This window comes from Oryctolagus cuniculus, chromosome X (assembly GCF_964237555.1).
Source record: "Oryctolagus cuniculus chromosome X, mOryCun1.1, whole genome shotgun sequence".
Lineage (NCBI taxonomy): Eukaryota > Metazoa > Chordata > Mammalia > Lagomorpha > Leporidae > Oryctolagus > Oryctolagus cuniculus.
The window spans coordinates 101317150-101338354 of record NC_091453.1 but is presented as its reverse complement, the minus strand read 5'-3'; the positions used below and the strand labels follow the sequence as shown (position 1 = coordinate 101338354).

The following is a 21205-nucleotide window of genomic DNA, read 5'->3' as shown; positions in this document are numbered from 1 at the left end:
TTTTCCTGCTGAGTTTCAGGTCTGCCAAGTGATCTGATGATAAATTGGTGCCCAGGAAGCCCAGTCCAACAGCATAAGGGCAAAAGGAGAGGGGTATGATCAAGCATAGCTGAGAAACTGGCTCAAGTTCTGAAAGTAACTTTATGACAGGTTTTGGTGGCGTTTGTGTAATATATGCTTTCTGACCTTTGTGGGATAGCACATTACTGCTGCTTTTTCTTGAGTCTGAATTCTGAGGAACAGCTTTCTGCTTCTTGCTTTTTAATTTGTTCTCTTCCTCTGTGTGCACCTTCCCAAGTCACATTCAACTGTTTTCCCCATCCAATAGCAGAAAGGTAATTTGCAGCACTGTTTCTCACATGATCCTACCAAGATTTCCTTAAAATACATTTGCCTCCCTGATTGAAGATTGTTCTATTGACAGAGTGTGATCAGATGTGAGTTCTAACAGTGCAAGGAAATCAGCACAGAGACCATGAGACATTCTCTTTTTGTGCACACGGAGATAGTGCAATGTGAAGCTAAAGGCCTTTTTGCACACCTGGTTGGCAAGGCTTACCCCATGTGTAAGCAAACATATGTAGCTACCTGCAGTGCAATGTGAGCAACGCTAACATTGCTCCCTTTCACTTCTCCCTTCCTCCAAGGAGAAAACCTCCAAGCCCCACCTAAGTCAAAGTAGTGCTCTACTATCGCTGGCCACAGCACTTGAAATTAGCTTTGATGTTCCTGTTAAAACAGAAATCTATTATTTTGGAAGATCTGGGGACACGGTTTGGTGCTTCAACTGATTTCATCAACCCTCAAGGGGGCCATCATTCTAGTCTAGTCACTAAACCTTCTCCCTAGAGAATCAGTTCTTGTCTGGCGGGACTCTCACAGGTGCCTTAATTAAGATAAAAAGGCATGGAAAGCAGGTTGAAGAGTTATAAAGTGTAAGTTGTTCAACAGCAAATCAGCATTCCACAGGCCAGCAAAGTGGTAGTAATCATGCTGAAGCCCACATGCCAAGTGGACTGCAACTTGATTGTGTAAGCTAGAATTTCCTGAGAGTCTCCCTTTCCCACTCCTATTTTTCTTCTTCTCCAAGGTCTTTGTTTTCCCTTGGATCTCCTTAACCCTAGATATCTTTCTTTCCTTTTCCCTCTAGCATCTGAACTGTACATGTACCTTTTTGTTTAGTCTGGCTCAGTTGTAAACCATGCTGTTTCATTTCCTCCTATCATATCCTTTGTTTTGTTTTTGGAAAATAGCTTTATATAAATATATAAATTTGTAATTTTAGTTGAAATATTTGTTTTCTTTTATTTGAAAGAGTGAGCGAGAGCAAGAGCCAGAGAGAGAGAGAGAGAGAGAGAGAGAGAGAAATCTTCAATCAACTTGTTCAGTCCCCAAATGCCCACAACAGCTAGGGTCAAGCCAAATTCAGGAGCCTAGAACTCCATCCAGGTCTCCCATAAGGGTGGCAGGGACCCAAATACTTAAGCTATCATCTGCTGCCTCCTAGAGTTCACACTAGGAAGTAGCTGGATTGGAAGCAGAGGTGGAATTTGAACCTTGGCACTCTGATGTGAGATATGGGCATGTGGTAGCTAAACTGCTGTGCCACAGTGGCTACTCCTATATTTTCTTTTTAAATTAGTTATAATATTTGTACTTATTTATATGGTACAGCATTGCAATTCAATACATGTGTATAATATGTAATGATGGAATCAGGGTAATTAGCATTTTCATCTCCTCAAATATTATCATTTCTGTATGTTGGGACCCTTCAAACTTTTCTCCTCTTATTTTGGCATGTGTAATTAGTTCTTAGAGACTAGAGTTACACTATTGTGCTGTATGACATTAGAACTACTCCCACCAGCCAACTGTAGTTTGGTATCTCTGCACTGATGCTATCCTCTGCACCCTTTCCAGTCTCTACTCTCTACTTCCACATGACCAACTTTTTTCAGCTTCTACAAATGAATGAGAATATGTGGTATTTGTCTTTCTGTACCTAGCTTATTTCAATTAATGTCCTCCGACTCCATCCATGTTGCTGCAAATGACAGGCTTCCATCCCTTTTTGTTGTTGAATAGTGTATATATCCCATTTTTAAGCTGCATTCTGTTGAATAGCATCTTGGTTGATTCTGTATCTTGGCTGTTGTGAATGCTGCAGTGAATACCATCCCCTGTTTTCTGTGGTGATCATATTATAAAACTGGCCTATCATTTAAACACTTGCTTTATGTATGGGGTAAAGTTGTATCCTGTGTTCAGAATCTTCAGATCAGACTACATCATTAGCCTTTAATTTTTCTCTCAGGAATGTTCTAACATCCGTGTAGTCCTAAATTCATCATTTCTTTCCTGATACTCAATCAGTAACCCTTGGTGGAATAAGGAATTTTTGGGGGAACATTAAGTTGTTATTAGTTATTAAAGCAGCAGCACAACAATTTAGCCAAGTAACATAGTACTAGGACATACACCTGTGATCACAGAGGAAAGAACTTAGAAGTATTTTCTGAAAGTCATCAATCCTTAATTTGGACACTTCCAAGAATGGAAATGGGAGAATTGGAGACCAAGGTTAGGGTCAAGGCAGACCTCTAGGGAGAGGGCCACAAAGGGTTGAGGAGGCAAAGAAAGGGCATGGAAGGCCTTGAAGACAAACTGATGTAAGGTCTTGGAGGCATGGTGCCATTTAGGCTGAGAGGGCTGAGCCCGATTGTGATTGCAATTGGGGATGAGAAGATATGCGCTCTTTGTGAGCATCAGCATAGCTTCGGTGGGAAGTTGAGTGGAGAATAAGGACTTCTTGTCATGCGCACCCAAGTAAATTTTAACCATTTAGTCAAGCACACAAGCAGAATTCTTTCTTTACAACTTTATTTACAAAATGTATTAAAACTTTGTACAATACCTCATGGCAATGAGGCTCTGTAATGTATGCCCACACATGCAATTTATGCTTTTACGGCCATTAGTTTGCTTGGCAATTTTTCTGTTCACCGAAGTACAGCTTTAACAACAAAAAGAAAAGAATTGGAAAGAAAAATCCTCAAGTGACTACCGCCAAACTCCCATAGCTTGAAGTTAGTAGCAGAAATTTGAAGCAATCAACTTTTTTTTAACATGCAAGTTTTTTTTTAAAAAATAACAAACCAATTTACCCGCCTCTTTATCCCAGTGAAGTTTCCTCTCTGAAAAACTGATTTGAGTCAATAAACATACATTTCTTTTATACAGTGCCTACGAAAACATGTGTAGGTTGGTTGGTTTGTTTTATACAACTTCATATTCACACAGCGTTAGCTTCCCGAGCTGGGACATTACAGCATTCGTAAGTTGAAAATCACAGTTTCATGAAAACAAAACAGAACAAAAACACAACAGCTTTCCTTTTTGCTCAATACCATTTAAAATTTGACAGGTGAGTTATTTGCTTATGACACAATTTTTGGAATGAGAGTTTATATTACACTTTTCCGGAAACGTTTCGTTGGAACGAGACTTCTTCCTCTTTTCTGAAGACAAGAGCAAATATGCAGCGAGTCAACTAAGCATCTAAGGGTCACACTTGGGAGATGAATGCGAGCTCCTAATTTTTACAGTCTGGAAACTTCCCAATGCACGTTACTGATGAGAGCCAACTAGTGAACTACAGAAAGCGTACGTCGTTATATAGGAGGTAATTAGTGAGGAGAGACTATTTCCTCTGACTGTTCTGATGATGCCAATGGCAGGTACGCAATTAGTTACTTGATAGCCCGCGGAGCAGTGGAGCGATCTTCTGAGAAAGTCAGTAGAGAGGCTGCTCCAAGCAAGGACCTGGGAGTGATGCTAAGGTCCTCGGATTAGCAGTAGGTTTGGGAATGCATTTGAGTCTTTGCAAACTAGAAAAGGACACATGCAGTCTGACGGAGAGCCACGGGCAGTCACAGGCAGCAGCTGGTAGACAGACCTAGCAAGAGTCAAGTCAGATTGAGAACTGTGGTCTGAACCCACTGGCCTGCCTTGCAGCGCGGTCCTGTCTCCGTGGTGTACAATTGGAAGGCATACTTAGCAGAGGAAGCAGAGCTAAACACAGTGTTGTTTCTGAGAGATTCTAAACACATCTGGGAGTATAGGCAGCATTTCCCTCGCCTCAATGCTAAATACTCAGCTGCAGTGACTCAAAATGCACACTGAAGCAAGAAAAACAGATCTGTGAGCTGAAATTCCAGGCTTCTTGGAAAGGCCCGGGATCCATTTTAGGTCAGCACCGAGAGGTATGCCTGATAGTGCCCCGTCCCTTGCTACACACAAAAGTCAATTTTGAAAGCTCTGTTAATCTCTTCACCAAGTGGGAAGTTAGCGAATCATTTTCACAAAACCATTTCAAGAACACAGAGAAGTCACCATTTAGTTCCCTTTCCAAAGCGTCTGAATTTTCTTAAGTATTGAATATACGTTCTAAAGATATACACATTTCAGCAACGTTGAAAGGAAATAGGGTGCACAGAACATCACCACCAACAGGAAATACCAAAAACATCTGGTCAGCAGATCCTAGAAGAAATGCCAGGCTGTCTTTCCAAACACTGGGAGACAGAGATTTTGATTTTTGTTTTAATCAGGAAGAATTAATTCTTTTAGCTAAGATGGCCTAGTTGCTGAATTGGAGTTTTATGTGTGTGTGTGTGTGTGTGTGTGTGTGTGTATTAATGAACATGGAGTTTCTATACTGTGTAGTGGTATCAAAGAATGGCTTTTGTTGAATTGACTTTTTTAATAAGATTTTTTTCGCATACTGGAATCTTGCATGTCCATTTATTTGTTGGTTTGTATTTTAATTTTTTTTCAAGCAAAGCAAAAAGATTTCAATGATGGTTTGCATTGTCGCGAGTCTCAGAGTGTTCCATAAGGCACTGAAGGAAAAAAAAATCAGTTTTTCCTATTGAAAGGTCATTGCACCATCAGCAATATTCGTGTCATGCCCGACACCAAGGAGAGTGAAATCTGGCTCAGGATCCTTGAAGCAGCCACGTTTTCGGTGATTTCCTCTCATCACATGCCTCCAGTGGGAAGGGATCTGCAAAGCAAGGGGAAATTGACATTTGATGAGGCTTGCTATTGGGAATGGAGAAATTTATTATGGCTCAAGTGATCTTGGACAAAAACCATGGCTCTTTTCTTCAATTGGCATCCCTGGGGATGTGCCCCATTTGACTGGATTTAGGCAACAGGTTTCGTTAAATTCTTTAAGCTGGTACAAATGTTTTGCAATAAATTAAATTAGGATCATTCTCTGCTAGATGCATTGTTCTAAGGATTATATGGGCATTGCATGAAATCTAATTCCAGACTTCAATCACTTAGAATTGTAGGTGTACTAGAAAGTCTTAGTGACGTTTAAAGGGTGATATTTGGGAGAACTATAGCACGGAGTGTATTCTCATTGCAGAATCTATGACGAAAGACTATCCGCCCAGGGCAGAGAGTAAACAGTGTTATTTGGCTTACTGAATTGAAATCCATTTGGACTGTGAGAAGAAAATTTGCTGATGGTTTCCAGAAAGATAACCATTTGTTTCTCTTAATACCTGCAACCTTAGTTATTAAAGTCTGAATATAGCATAGACTTTAAAGAAACAGTATATTCCCGGAGAGGGTCAGGATGGTGATAACCATGAAGGGGCTTGGCATCCATGGGGTCTCTGCCCTGACCTTATGGGCCTCATTGAAATGCTGATGGTGCCCTCCATTTGGAGGAATTAACTAGTTCAGGGGATTCAGTTGCTCTTGACCCTGAAAAATGAAGGCTACTTTCTTGCCTTCTTTTTGACCTCAACAACCTCCCCCTGACCCCGATTTCCCTCTACACTAACGGAGCACTTCCTTTTCTCATGAGCTACCACTGAATTTTAGCCTAGAGGGGCTACATAGCCATTATCTCCCACTGGCCCTCCAATAAGGGTATCGGTGAGAAGAGTGTCAAAGGTGCACCTAAAAGGTGAAAGTCCCAAGGAGGGCAGAAAAAGAAATGGGCCAACCTCCTCCTTGGGACTCCTTAGTCCTGAATCATTTCTCTAGCTCAGAAGCTTGGAGAAGTTTTATAGCTATGACAGAAACATCAAAGGGCCCTCCTCCCTCCCCACTGGCCATGAGGTATCCCTGCCTGGCTGCATAACTTTGGCAAGGTGATCTAACAGTTTCCCACTTCGGTTTCCCGCTTTGGAGTGCGGGGTAAATGAAGTGTTATCACTGAGGCGATAGGGGAGAAAGAATGTCATTACCTCAGTTAGCCAGAATTTCTCCCACTTAACTCTTTTAATCAGGAAAAGGTCTCCTGCTTAAGAATGCCTTGGCATGGATTGCAGAAGGAAAATGGATCATTTCGACAGTGGGCTGCATGAACAAAGTTAACATTTTATAGGAGGACTAAACTAAATAGTGTTAGAGGAAAAGTGGAAACTTTTTCCTCCAGTTTCAGGCATCTTTTTAATTATTTTTTTTTTGACAGGCAGAGTGGACAGTGAGAGAGAGACAGAGAGAAAGGTCTTTCTTTGCCGTTGGTTCACCCTCCAATGGCCGCCGCGGCCAGCGCGCTGCGGCCGGCGCACCACACTGATCCGAAGCCAGGAGCCAGGTGCTTCTCCTGGTCTCCCATGGGGTGCAGGACCCAAGCACTTGGGCCATCCTCCTCTGCACTCCTGGGCCACAGCAGAGAGCTGGCCTGGAAGAGGGGCAACCGGGACAGAATCCGGCGCCCCGACCGGGACTAGAACCCGGTGTGCCGGCGCCGCAAGGTGGAGGATTAGCCTAGTGAGCCGCGGCGCCGGCCTGTCAGGCATCTTGAGGTCTTGTAAATGAGAAGAGTTTCAAACATGTTGTTGAAGAAGCCAAAGCAGCCAGAAGTAATTCTGAGCAACAATGAGGAAATCGGAAAGGATTCTGGAAACACTTAGCAAAGTCGACCCTAGGGTGCAGAGAATCTAGAGCTGTTGGTGACTGATTACTGCCAAAGCAGGCGTGGGGGTCACACTTCCAGTGGCTGGCCAGTAACCTAGAGAAGCATCAGGTAGTCAAGAGGCTGGCTGCTCCCTAGCAGTGCTCGACATGATCTGACGGCGAGGCGCATGCTCTAATGAGTCCACTAACCCTGAGGCTACTATCACCCACAGAAAGTGGGAGACAGCTCTCTCATCTTTCAAGGGTGTCCTTCTATTAACCAGATTTCACAGGATCATATTTTTGCAGGTAATTTGCCCGGAGTTATTCTTCCTGAACAATTAGTGGTATTAGAAACCCCAAGGCGGGCTCTGATAATTAGCAATAAAAGCAAAATCTCAGGGTGCCTCTGGATCTCTGTGGCCCTGAATGTACCCTGACAGATCTAGGCCAACGCAGAGAACTGGAAGCCTAATAATGAGATAGCAAATTAGAAGTCATTAGGAGATATTCCAGAACTTACTGGGAAACAAACGAGAAATGAGTGAGGCACTCACTCTTCACTCAACCAACACTGTTCTAACATCACATTCCTGACGACAGAGAGGATTCTGTTTCTTGCTCAGCCCGTTTTGTGCCCCTTAACTGACAGTGAGGCTATCCTGACATCTTCTGAGGTGTGGAGGACAGATTTGTAATCCAGACTCTCCCCAGGTCCTCTTACAAGCTCAGAGATGGCTGCCCAGGTGCTGGCCGACTGGACTGTAACCACACTGGCACTGGTGTTTATTAAAAAGTGCCTTTTGCTTCACAAACGTGGACCAAGCAAGATGTGTGTAGGAAAGCCAGAGAGTCGGAAGTTGTGGCCAGTCAGTCTCTGCGACGTTTGCTCCAGATTCAATGCGTCAGGCTTCTACTTGAGGACTTGACGTTCGGTCCAAACAAAGCAAAGGTCTGCTGACCCCAGCTCCTTGCTTCCTTCCCTCCTTTCTTCCTGTAGCTGGGGGACTCTGTCTCCCCTTCCCTGCCTTCATCACTCTTCTTCGTTTCTTTCTTTTCTTAAGTTACATCCTCTAAGATTTTCTCTAGAATGCTACCTTAACATCTGGGAGCTTGTGAGAAATGTAGAATCTCAGACCCCATCCCTGATCTGCTGAATCAGAATCTGTATTGTTATGAGACTTCCACACGTGGGCACTGATGTTTAAGCAGCACTGCTCTGGGGCTTTGACAAGAGACTGGGGCTCTAGTAGTTGGGGAATAGATGCTCAGATGAACTGGTTAACAGATAAAGAGAGTCTGGAGGCTGTGCGGTCCTGAGCCCTCATATACTTCTGTTCCAGATAGATTCCTTCTAGGCCAAGTAGGAGTGAATAAATACGCAGCCTCATATGGAGTGCATAAGAAGTCACGCATGTGGAGACTTGGTGAAGTCCCTCCAGACTATTTTGTGGACAAATGAGACATAAACTTAAGATCTACTCTCCATTTGACAGGATTCCATTGGGGTTTCAAGTTTCCTGGGCACCATCAGGCCATCAATTATTAGCGGCAGCATGGTTTAGTCAAGAATGCAGATATAGTTGGAAAAGGGCTGGGTTCTACTCCCAGAGCTGCCACTACCTAGTTGTGTGGCCTTAAGCAGGTGACTTGATGTTTCCCTAAAGGGAAAATATTACCTGACTCATCTCGCCTCAAAGGAAGCAACAGATGTGAGAGCACTTGGAAAGTGGCTACCCATATTTGAATACAAGTGCCTCAGAATTTGGGATAATTGAACAAGCCTGAAATCACTTATGTGCTATTCCATGGAAAAGCAAATGGCATGCCCCAAATTGTAATGGACCTTTACCACCTACTCAAAAGTAAAGCGGTTTAAGCATACTGGAACATTAAGTGTTTGCATGCAAACAGTGCTAATTACAGATGAATGCATGCACTGTGCATTCGCCAGTGCGATGGGAACATTTTGCCAGCAGGTTAGTTCAGTGTATTGAATATGAAAGGCTGCAGTATGCAGTAGGAAGGAACAACCAGAGACTTCACTGAACGGCATAGGTGATGACACATGAGTTATTAGGACGAAATATTTAAAAATTGGCTGAATTTAGACCTACAACGGGAAATATCAGAAAATTGAAACACACATGCATTTGTAGAAATTCTAGCACATTGACTCCTGAGGTCAAAATTGACCACCTAAAATGAGGCATATGAAGGTGCTAACCGTGCTGTTATGCTTAGATAGACATGTTAATGATGACACATGCACTTGGAGGTAACAAGGCTATATTCTTTATAACACTTCCAGAATGAAGACATTGTCTTAATGCAAGTTTGCCATTGAACAGCTCTGAGTTATTAGTGGGGTTTGGCTGTAGTTGCCAGAGTTAAGGTGACACCAGTTAGGTTCACCTACGTATGAATTTGAGTTTGGTTCCAATTTGAAGAACATTATCTCAGGGCTTACACAATTTGCTTAAAGGAACTACTGCTTCCCTTACGGAAGAACTACATCACTCTAGGTGGCAGTACCTTTCTTAGATTCCTGACATTATTTCCAGGGCATCTGAGCAGAGCTGTGCCATCCAATATGGTAGCCACTGGCCACAAGTGACTATTGAACATTTGATATGTGGCTAGTGTAGTCTGAGATCTACTAGAAGTATAAAATAGCCTCTAGAGTTCTAAGATTAGTATAAAGGAAAGAGTGTAGAATATATCATTACTTGCTAATGTTGATACCATGTTGAGATGATAACATTTTGGATATATTAGACTAAATAAAATGTCATTAAAATTAATTTCCCTTCTTTACTTTTTAAAATGTGCCCACTAGAGCACTTAAAAGTATACACATGGTTCACATATGTACCTCACACATATTTCTATTGAATAGTACTGCTCTAGAGAATTTTTCTTTCCTTTTAGGTCATTGACCATAATTTAATTGCAATTACACTATTAGAAAAGCATCATTGTTTTCAGAGAATTGAATGGTTGCAAAGAAGAGACAACATTAGAAACAACAAACTGAAATAAAAAACAAAGAACAAAAAATAAAGAGATTAGCACATAGTAATGTAAGACTGATTAGTTTACTAGACCTTAACCGTACCCCTAGATCTTAACACTCTCTGTTCCATACACGTTGTAGCCTTCTCTGTATGTCGCGTAGTTCTGAGTGTTGGTGGCAGGAGCAGGCTTAAAATTTTGGGTGTTCTTTGTGAGTTTCATGCGTTTGGACTCTGCCCGTGATTTGTAACAGAATTCTATCAAAGCCACCATCATGGCCAGCCCCAGACCTCCGACAAGTATATAGAAAACGCCTGCCACATTGCTCAGGCTCAGAGCGCTGGTCTTGTCCTAAGAGAAATGAACAAAGCAATTAGTTCTTGGGAAAATCAAGGCGATGGGACATTATAATATATTACAACAGTATAGGATAGATCTAAGTTGCAAAGTCACTCAATATTGATGTGTTATGCCTCAACTCTGGCAACTGGCTGATGTTTCACCATGACCAACAAGATGGCAGATTGTGCTTCTGTTGACCATTTTGAACCTCACCTGAAATGTCCTTCCATTTTGACTCCTTACACAACTCCTTGTACCTCAAAATGGCATTCAACAGCTAAATAAAACAGCACTTGGCCATGGGAGCAAAAGGGTAAACACAAGCATAATGGAATCCTCTGCCAGCCTTGATAAGCACCATTTTCCAGAGTTGAGCTGTGACATAATCTCTATAAATGTAACACACTTTTCATTTGGGAACTTGAAGCACTCTTTCCCCTCTCTGCCCTGCAACACCCCTTTCTCCCTTGGCCTCCCTGTGACAAACTTTGTCAACGACTCATTTTTTAAGAAACCAGGTGAGAGTAGTAGAGTTCCCTGATGGTCTTGTCTGGGGAGTTACTTCACAAGGGTCTGTGTAAAAAGGGTTAACTCTCCTCTTTTCCCCCCAGTGGCTTAGAAATTGCTCCCTTTGGGCTTTGGTTGCTAAGTTCGCATCCTAGTTAAAATCAGGGCAGCAAGTCTTTGTGCTGCTGGAACAAGGGCACAACACAAAGAACTGGCTCTGTTCCATCTTCCTTAGAGTTTACAGAAACTGTCAGGAGGACCCATTGGGTCCTGGATTGGCTCCATGCAACTCAAAAGCTTTTCCAGGAGGCTTATGACTAAAAAACATCCAGCTCATTTTTAGCTTGTACTCCAGGGAATGTAGAGATTAATTAATTAAAAAAAACCTACACTTATCTGCTTTTTATTTAACATAAGGGGAAAAATTAAGGGGAGCCGGTCGGTGACTTTCAGGTCAAACTGTGCAAACCTGACTAAGCTGTCTGCCTATATGAAAAAGCAAGAACTGAGCTGCTGAACAATGGAAGGAAAAAAGTTGGTGTCTTGAGTCCTACCTTGGGGTAGGACACACCAAGGGCCAGGAGTCTTTCTTTGAAAAAAATAAAATAAAATAGCATTTTGTAGTCTTTTTAGAGGGAATGTAACCATTTTGCTGCTGAGTGTAATTGAATGGAATATGCAAATTGCAAAACCAGTGGATTTTGAGCATCTTATTGAAATGATAGCAGAGTGAGCAGACAGTGGCCATTGCCGATCCTCACCATGCTGCTTTAGCTGATCATGGAATCATTGAAAATTCAATGTAAAGACAATATGGCCACGTCTCTCTGATTCTAATTTCACAGGAACCACTCCTACACTAGTTTGTCATAACGAAAAGGCCAATAGAAATTGAATCACACTCAGTGAGGGAAGTATGGCGGGGGCTGCCTCTTGTCCACAACAACCTTGCACATAGTCACTCTTGTAGGCTGAATGACAATGAGCTAGATGGGTCGTGAGAACTTCTGTTACTTAGAAAACAATGGAGCATCTCTCTCAGAAGTCTGCTGAAGCTCTCTGCAAGAATGTCCCATGGTCCGTTAGGCAATGGAACAATTTCTGGTATTTGTATACGCATGTGGTATTCATGGAGGAAGAGGTCCTTAGGGGTAAGTACGTGAGCTGTAGCAACCAGAACAGTTTCAAGTTCCATGCATGTAAGCTTCACAAAAGTTACAGGACTCCCTGATGTGGGATGTAGAAAACCAGTAGCAAAATGGTTTACTGCACAGGGAAAATGAGTGGCATTTTATGAAATGAATTAACTGATACCACAATATTAGTTTGAAAAAAGGAAAGGCAAAAATTGAAACTAAAAAGAACTTTCTGAGGGGAGTGAAGGGGGGCAGGAAGGAGGCGGGGAAGAGTGTTTCATGCTTATCAATGTGATGTTATCTTGACGATGTATACCCTTCAGGAGCATGCGCTACATTCTAAAAGTATTATGTACAGAGATTCAAATGACACCTTTGGAAGAGAGAAGTGTGACAGACTTAATGAGATTTGAGATCCAAATATTTGCTGAACTCAATACGAAAGCAGTTGGGTGGAGGCTAATCATTCTGCTTTACAGAGACCACTCTTTGTTATTCTTTGGTTTGACTGTTTTCAGATGGGACTGACATAATAGATTGATAAGCAAAGGTAAATACAACTGCAAAGTCTCTGACACTGTGAGAGGTTAAAAAAGAGTACTGTCACAACTGGATCTTTTTGCTATTATTATCGTGGGTTTTTTGTTTTTTTTTTTTTTTTTTGAACTTTTGAAATGTGCAAAACAGTAAAACCTCCTTATAACACAGCTCGTGATTTTGTGGCTTTGGAAATAGAGCGGGCCAGATTGAGTTCCCTGATCATAGCAACAACTCGGTAGCATCACTTGCTGAGAAGGTGGAGCAGGCCTCAGAGGCTGGGGTTTGCCTTGTTCCTTTAGTGCTGGTGTTATAAAGGGGTCCCACTGTGTCAGGCAGTGTGTGTTGGGAAGGAAAGCCGTTTTAGGGTAGAAAATAAACAGTGGGTCAAAATGTGATTGCTAAGCAGTACAAAAAGACCTTCAGCGACTGACCTTACTCCCGGAGTCCTTGGCTCCACATTCCCCCTTATCGTACCACCATTTGTTTTTCAGCTTGTCTAAGATGCCTTGTTCACTGAGTTTCAATACTGCAAGGTTTACAGGCGTTCTTCACGTGGGAAATAACATAAATAACATTATATTATGTTATTTTATGTTATTCAAGCTTCAAACTACTTTAAAACTATAGAAAGCGATAAAGCAGGGGGCCCTGGCCACAGAGTAAGTTTAGACACTGCAGGCAACCTGAGCATTACCTTATAACAAGTTAACACTACAGCAACGCTATATTTACCAGGGCCTGCCCATATCGCTTTGAGTAATCGGCACACACTGTTAAATAATGAGGATAGAAAACAAAGGCACTCCTCAGATAGGCTGTGTGTGGTGAGGAGGATCTCTCTCCAAGTGACAATCGGCGGCGGCAGCTTGCAGTGGCTTTGTGATGGAGGCGTGTTAGGTTTGATCTAACCGGGTGTCTTGTTGTACTTCCAGACAGAAAGCGAGTTTTATGGGGGAGTCGGGAAGGGGACGGAGCCAGGAGGGGCAGTGTTTCCATACTGCAGCCTGAGACAGATGGATGAATCCAGAGTAGAGAACAGATCCTACATAGGTTACGTGCCTGCCAATGAAGTGTTCTTTATTCCACAAATAGGTTGCCCAGCAGAAATGACCTCAGAAAGAACTGTACTACATCCATGGCCTCACTCCACAAGCATGTCTTCTAAACTCTTATGCACATATTGGTCTCAGTATTTAAAAAGTAGGATGTAAACCTCTGATTTTTGGATAAGAGGAGTATTTCCAACAATGGAAAAAACTGGCCTGTGGATTGCTTTTGAGTTCTCAACTGGCTGTGTCTCTAACCTGGTCGTGTCTGTGTTAGATCGGCAGACAGGGATCAGATTGTTTAACACTAGATGATTCACAGGGCATGACCTCACATGGCAATGTGACTCTGCCACTGTTGGGTTTTGGTAAGTTTTTCTAGTAAGATAAGACTTCTTAGCTGACAGGCTGATATAAACCCTGGGAGGCCAGACCACTGCTCTTTAGTCCTTCATGCCTCAAAGTATAAGGACTGCATTTGGAGGCATCAGACAAACGTGGGAGCCTTACTGGTCCTAGGATAAAGATTTTTTTTTTCTCAGAGATTTCATCAGCTGTGAAATGGGAGTAATGATTCTTGCCCTGTCTTCTTTCTAGAGCTATTCAATTTAAATAAAGAAGCTCTAATAACATTGGATAAAAAATGCATTGTATAGCAAGGGTGTTGTAATTCTGTTATAAAGAGATCAACTGTATGTTCAGATTCATATGAACAATATCGCTGCTGATACCAGGGCACGTTGATCTCAGTGTTGTTGACTTCAAAGGGGGAAGGAGATAAATTTATATAACCATGGATATGCCTGAAAATTTCTTAGCTCATTTTGGATTGATTGGACCCACTAACATATGCAATCACTGACAAAGAGCTGGCTGCTGTCACACCAAGTCTCAATACCTATATCCTGTCTTGGCTCATTTGCTGTTGAAAGCAAAGGGGTCATCTCGAGGTACTCTGAGAAAGGTATCATCATTTAAAATAATATGCGGTTTCAGAGTCCTTGAGATTTGAAAAAACTATAAATCTTTAGTGTCATGGACACTTTTCTTGGTAGGTATAGGGCCTGCCTTCTGTATCTCACCAGGAAATTGGGGTCCTTTTATAAGTTAAACAATTCCTTCAATCAAGGCTCAGACCCCTAGGCTTCTCAAAACTAACCACAGTTTCTTGGAATGCTGAGCAACAAAAGATGTTCAAAACTTGGAGCCTCTTTAAGATACTATAGGACGTAGAAGTTTAGTCTTAGACTTTCAAAATGCCAGACAGGCCATGTATGGTCCTGAGATCACAACTGGAGCTGCCTTCTCTCGTATTCCCTACCATCTGGTCCCTTTCCCCCTCCTCTTTCCGTTATTTGTTGTCTCATCACTACCACGTCTCCCCCAGTGCTAGGCCTTAAGCCAGGCACTGGCACCAGGATCTGTAATGTTGGGGTGCAGGATAAGATGCTTTCTAATGGCAAAGGGATTGGCTGAGCTCATCAGAACCACAGGAAAGAATATAAAATATCTTCTTCCCATTTTCTGGGCTTCCTCCTTTTTTTTTTTTTTAATTGCAAAGGGCCCAGTGTACTCACACTGCTTCCTGACTAAGGCCTTGCCGAGCCCTGTCTTCCCTAAAGGTACTATGTTCTTCACGTTACTTCAATTTCGTTAGTACTGCTGCTCTTACTAGATCTTAGCAACACAGCAGTTTGGTTAAAGGCACTCATACTTGGGTCTACTAGAGAGGTTCCACTCTCCTGGGAGATCCTGGGTATAAAACACATTTTTCAACCCTTAAATGGGCTAGGCCAATAAAAGTATGGCATGGTAGTTTAGTGCAGTGGTTCTCAAAGTGTGGTCCCAGGATCCCTGGCTGATCTGTGAGGTCAAAACTTATTTTTATAATAATACCAAGACACTGTCTGTCTGTCTCACTATTATTCCCTGATGATGTTCAGTGGGGTCTCCTGGAGGTTGCATGATATGTGAAATCATAATAGAGTGAATGAAGAAGCAGAAATGAGAATCTCATTTCCTTTTCTTAAGTCAAATATTAAAGAATCGCAAACATAAGAATAGTGACATTCTTTTTACTATAGTAAAATAGTTATTTTTCATAAAAGTATATTTATGTTAATATATATTGGGCTTATCATTATTTTACTTTATTTAAAATTTCTATTTATTTGAGAGACAGAGAGAGAGAGAGTCTGATAGAGAGCTCCCATCTACTGGTTCACTCTCCATTTGGCTGCAATAGCCAGGGCTTGATCAGGCCAAAGCCAAGAGCCAGGAACTCAATCTGGGTCTCCCATATGGATGGTAGGGATCTAATTATTCGAGCCATCACCACTGACTCCCAGGGTCTGCATTGGTGGAAAGTTGGAGTCAAGATCCAGGTACTGAACCCTGGTACTCTGAAAGGGGACATGGGTATCCTAAATGCTAGGCTAAATGCCCACCACTATTATTTTTTAAATAAATCAATGAATACATTATTCTAAAATTCTTCAGTTGTAACTTCTGGTATGTTAAATATTAATGCATGTAACACACATAAAATATTTCTGGGGGTTCTAATAATTTTTTAAGAATGTAAAGGGGTCCTGGGACCAAGTTTAAGAAGCACTGGCTTTGGTGGAAGGAAGATTCTTCCTGTGTCAGGAATCTTGCCAGAACTCAGTCTTGGTACATCAGTGACTTTAACATCCTACCTCTGACACATTGTCTGTCTCCACATTTAGGCCTCCCTCTGGCTTCCACAGGATGGCTAGTAAGTGCCTTCTACTGCCATGGCCTCCACAGTTACAGAGGAGGTTACCACAGGGTGTTGGTTTTCAACTGGGGGTCATTTTGTCCTCCAGGAGACATTTGGCAGTGTCTTGAGTCATTTCTTGTTGTCATAACTAGGTGTGTGTGTGGGGCATGTTATGGGCATCCCATGGATGGAGCCCAGGGATGCTGTGAAAGACCCTAGAACGTAAGAAATGCCCCCACAACAAAGACTTATCTCGCTTCAAATGCCAATAGCGCTGAGGTTGAGAAACCTTCATGCAGACCTCCTCTGAGACAACCCAGGTTGTAATAGAACTCCGAGGAATGATTTGTTCCTAGAAGGTGAGTCTTTGTTGGGGGAAAAAAATCTCAGGGTTTATGAAATCTGGAAGGGAGCCAATGTGCATTTGGGAACTTCTAAATAAAAATGAGGGAGAAAAAACAAACATTTCAAGTAGCAGCACAGCCCAGGACCATAAAAGCTGTAATCAGAAATCACAGATAATACCACTTAACAAGGTTAGGATAACTGCCAAGAAAAGAAAGTACTTTAAAAGCCACATCTCCTAGAAGTCTACATTGCTTCAGGGTAGACTATATTTCCAAGATGGCAGAGAAAAACTGCTTTTTTTCACATAGGTTCTCTGTTGCTCTTATTGGAGGTATTTATTAGTTCAATCCAAATCAAGTGAATGTATTGAAAACCTATTCACAACACACACACACACACACACTCACACTCACACTCAGTATTTTAACCAAAGTAGAAGTAGGTGGGTATTTGGACATTTTAAATGTCACTTTGTCTATAAAGCCATTTTTGCTCGCACCCCAATATTTTATCTCCCTCCCATCATCTTCCACCTTTCTCTATTATTTAAGCACATGCCTATGTGTGCTTCTCAAGTGTAGGGGCTGTGATTTAAGTATTTGTACCCCATTTAGAATACTTTTTTCAATAATGATCTGTTAAATTGATAGCTCTCTTTTAGCATTTTGCTCTTCAACCTAGTACTTTCATATAATTACTATAATGCTCATTATTGGTTAAGTTTCATGATCACCTAAGGCAGATAGATTTATGGCCACTGCTTTCTAAGTAAGGACATTGAGGCACATATAGGTTTAGCAATTCCTCTCAAGCCTGCATGATAAATTATGGTACAGGCCGGAGGTGCATTAATATATATGGAACTCTGTAGTATGTATTTTCCAATGGAATACACAAAAGAGGAGCAGCCCTCTGTATTTTGCTCTTCAGGCTCAGGTTTTTGTAATAAATTTTTTCTTTAGGGACCACCATACTCCAGATAACTATCAACTTAGCAAGGGCATATTTTGCAGCTGGGGACTTTTACTGTGGTACAGAAATAGGTCTCGAGGGTAAAGTTTCAGAGCAATTACTGCACACCCTTAACTGGTACCTAAGAGAATTCTAAGTCAGAAATATTTATTGTACTCACCTCAATAGAGAACAGAGAGAATTAAGTAAAGTAGGTCAGATTCCTATCGTGGAAATTAGTCAAGCATTCTCCCCCTCTGAAGGGCTTGCTGCGAACTTTTTGCTGAGTAGAGCCCTCCCAAGACAGAGGCATGAGCCAGCAGGCTTATGGAAAAAAACAGGAGTGCTTTGCGAGGTAATTTCAGGATGTCTGGAAACATTCCCCCTGTCCAAAAATATTTTCCTCACTAGTACCTACAGTTCCACTGTGAGATTTTCACATCTGTAGGTTTGCCCAGCATGCTTTGTTGAAATACAAATCATCCTGAAAAATTTGGTTTAAAAATTGTCTGTTGGGATAGGAAGGGAATATACGATACCTCTAAGAGGAAAATGTTTTATGGCATGTAGTTTCAAAAAGTATGTATGGATTGTTGATCAGATGCAAAGGATAAGAGCAAATGTGAATTAGTCATTTAAAAGTATGTGAAGGTAATGTGGGCCTGTGGCAGGATGATGATTCCTGAGTTTGGGGCATAATCATGGGGTGGAATCTGTTTTTTTTTTAAGGTATATAAAGGATATATGTTCTGTTTTTGAAGAAACTGTTATTGGCTGATACAAATTTCTTCTTATCTGTGCCATCCACACCTGGCAATAATGCAGCTACAAAGAACTGTTGAAATCTTTACTTAATATATACTAAATTGATCTTCTGTATATAATTAAAAATGAATCTTGATGTGAATGGAATGGGAGAGGGAGCAGGAGATGGGAAAGTTGCAGGTGGGAGGGAAGTTATGGGGGGGGGGGGAAGCCACTGTAATCCATAAGCTGTACTTTGGAAATTTATATTTGTTAAATAAAAGTTAAAAAAACCAAACCAAACAAATTTCTTATCTGTGCCACCCACACCTGGCAATAATGCAGCTACAAAGAACTACACTCACAATTCAAGGCATCTACGCCTGCAGGTGACACCTGTCTAGATGCCAGGCTCAGTGCCTAGAATGTGCCAACCAGCCATGTCAAAGAATCCAGGTTATCTTTGTGATGGCAAACTTTATATATAGAGACAATTTTAGGGTAAGTTTTCTGAAAAATAGAGGATATTTTTTTCAAAAAAAGGAAAAACAAAATAAACAAAACGTTTGATATACTTCAAAAGCACTGCCCCACTTACTTTAAAATTTAATTTTAGGGAATACCTAAAATAGCACATAAAGTAGCTTAGAGCCATGTTGGATTGCTTATTATGGGCAAAGAAATGTTGAGAGTGATAGGAGGGTGCTGAGCTTCTCCATAGGGGAGAAGAAGAAAAATCGGGTCTTGTGAATTAATTACCAAGTGGATTCCTCCAAATATTCTGGCGATTCTGGAAGGGTTGAGAGAGGAATTTGTCCTATAGATATGGCTCTGGGCCTGAACAAAATAGGAAGCTAAGATGTAGTATGATTTATCCACGGGATAGACGGTGGGTACATTTGTATAATTAATTAAAAACCTGCTCTGAGAACACAGCGAAACCGGAAACTTAAAACCTAAATTACGAGCCCTTCCCTCATGCTATCCCTTATCCAAACCCTATCTCCAAGTTACTAATGCTCGCTTCTTGGTATCTAATGATTTTTGAACAACTTCAGAAACATCTTTGGCCCAGTGGAGGGAGGACAGCTCTCCTTCCCTTTATTGGCTGCCTTTCTCAATCGCTCTCTCTGGCCTTGTCTGGAGAAGCCCTGGCATCGCTCAGGGCACAACAGGAATGTACAGGCAGGCACAGTATCTCTGTCCAGCTTGGTCTTGCTTTAGTAAGTTGAAGCCAATTGTGACCAAGTAAGAGAAGAACTTTTGCTGGATGAAAGGATTTATTGTTGTTCTTTATATTCTTTTCAGTAAGCTGTCTTGGGATAGCTGTAGTGAAGGGATTTACCTCTCCATGTAGCAGCTATTGGAGGCCATGGCAGTTCACAATATGTCCTAAAGCATGCTAGTACCTGCAACTCTTTTTTTTTTTTTTTTGACAGGCAGAGTGGACAGTGAGAGAGAGAGACAGAGAGAGAAAGGTCTTCCTTTGCCGCTGGTTCACCCTCCAATGGCCGCCGCTGCAGCCGGCGCACCGCGCTGATCCTGGCAGGAGCCAGGAGCCAGGTGCTTTTCCTGGTCTCCCATGGGGTGCAGGGCCCAAGCACCTGGGCCATCCTCCACTGCACTCCCTGGCCATAGCAGAGAGCTGGCCTGGAAGAGGGGCAACCGGGACAGAATCCGGCGCCCCAACCGGGACTAGAACCCGGTGTGCCGGCGCCGCAAGGTGGAGGATTAGCCTATTGAGCCACGGCGCCGGCTCTGCAACTCTTTTTAAAAAAATCTCTGTTCCTTTTTTTTTTTTTCACCAGAGTTCCTGGGTGCAGGATTTCAGGAGAATGGGGGTTAAAGTTATTTCAGTCCTTCTACACTTGGATCACCCTCTGGTTTCTCCACAATCCGGTAGCATGTGCACATATGACTGCTGGCATTACTGGATTCTACCAAAGTGACCTTATTCCACAGGGGCAGCTACAATGATTTGCAGAGTTACACAGTGCTTAGCTGCTAGAAGCTGCCTCTGGGAGAATATTTATATTCATGTAGTTCACAAATATAGCTCCAACCTATTTAGCTCTTTGCTAATGGGATCGTAATTTAATATAAGTGCAAAGAGCAAATTCAATATGCATGCATATAACATTAGGAGTTGAAAGCTGTGAGTCATTTTACTGAGTGCCTAATAATGCTAGTGATTGAACCTATTGATGAGTGACTGTGCTAAAGCACCCATTCTAGAAGTAACTTTGAAATATGTGGGTAAAGCCAATGGTATTTCCAAATGATAACCTCTCAAATTCAAAGTAATAGACTCTTTGATGCCACAGGATGTGAATTTCACTGATGGATTTCTGTCAAACTAGACCGCCATCAAACTTGCCCCTCTAGAACAAAAATCCAGCACCAATGTTACTGGTTGTGGACAGTTTCACATAGCCCAATTTTAGTGGGAAGACTTCTTGTCCAATTTGTCCCTGCTAGAGAGAAGGGGGCTCATGGAAGATGCTCAGTTTCTGGAGAAGCCAATTTTGGTTAAACAATGGCCTCAGATAATTTGCTAAGTATATGATTGATATGGTTCACTTGAAAACTCTTTTAAGATCCATTAAAAAGTCACACTATCAAATTTGGCTGAGTTTTATTATGTACAAGTGTGTTTTCTTTACTTCATTCCATCAGCACTAAGAGAGGTACAGACTGAGATTGGCCTTTGCTAGAAACTCACACGATCAATGCTTCTGAAGACATCAAACTCATTTCCCTGATTCTAGGCAAATCTGAAGGGTGCCTCCGTGCCTCCATCCTACTTTTTCTCCAATAGCTATTAAATGATCATGACTCACAGAAAAATAATCAGTTCTAGCTTACATCCAAATACAGATAGCAACAAATGGGATCTGTATATCAGT

At 41.9% G+C, this 21205-nt stretch overlaps 1 protein-coding gene across 4 annotated transcripts in view; it reads right to left on the bottom strand.

Annotated features, from left to right (window-relative positions):
* Positions 1-2866: 2866 nt before the first annotated feature.
* The window catches only part of GRIA3 (glutamate ionotropic receptor AMPA type subunit 3), a 311476-nt gene continuing 293137 nt past the window's right edge, over positions 2867-21205 (bottom strand). For 2 of the 4 annotated variants that reach the window (XR_011385359.1, XM_008273165.4), the window contains 3 exons: positions 12899-13013; positions 10046-10293; positions 2867-5068 (listed from right to left, as the gene is read on the bottom strand). Coding sequence is in view for 3 of the 4 variants with exons in the window: in XM_008273165.4 (XP_008271387.1) it covers positions 10048-10293; positions 12899-13013 (361 nt within the window). In the remaining variant the exon portion in view is untranslated. Of the gene's footprint in view, positions 5069-10034; positions 10294-12898; positions 13014-21205 lie in introns of all 4 variants that reach the window. The other 2 variants (XM_017349859.3, XM_002720270.5) reach the window with 2 other exon arrangements.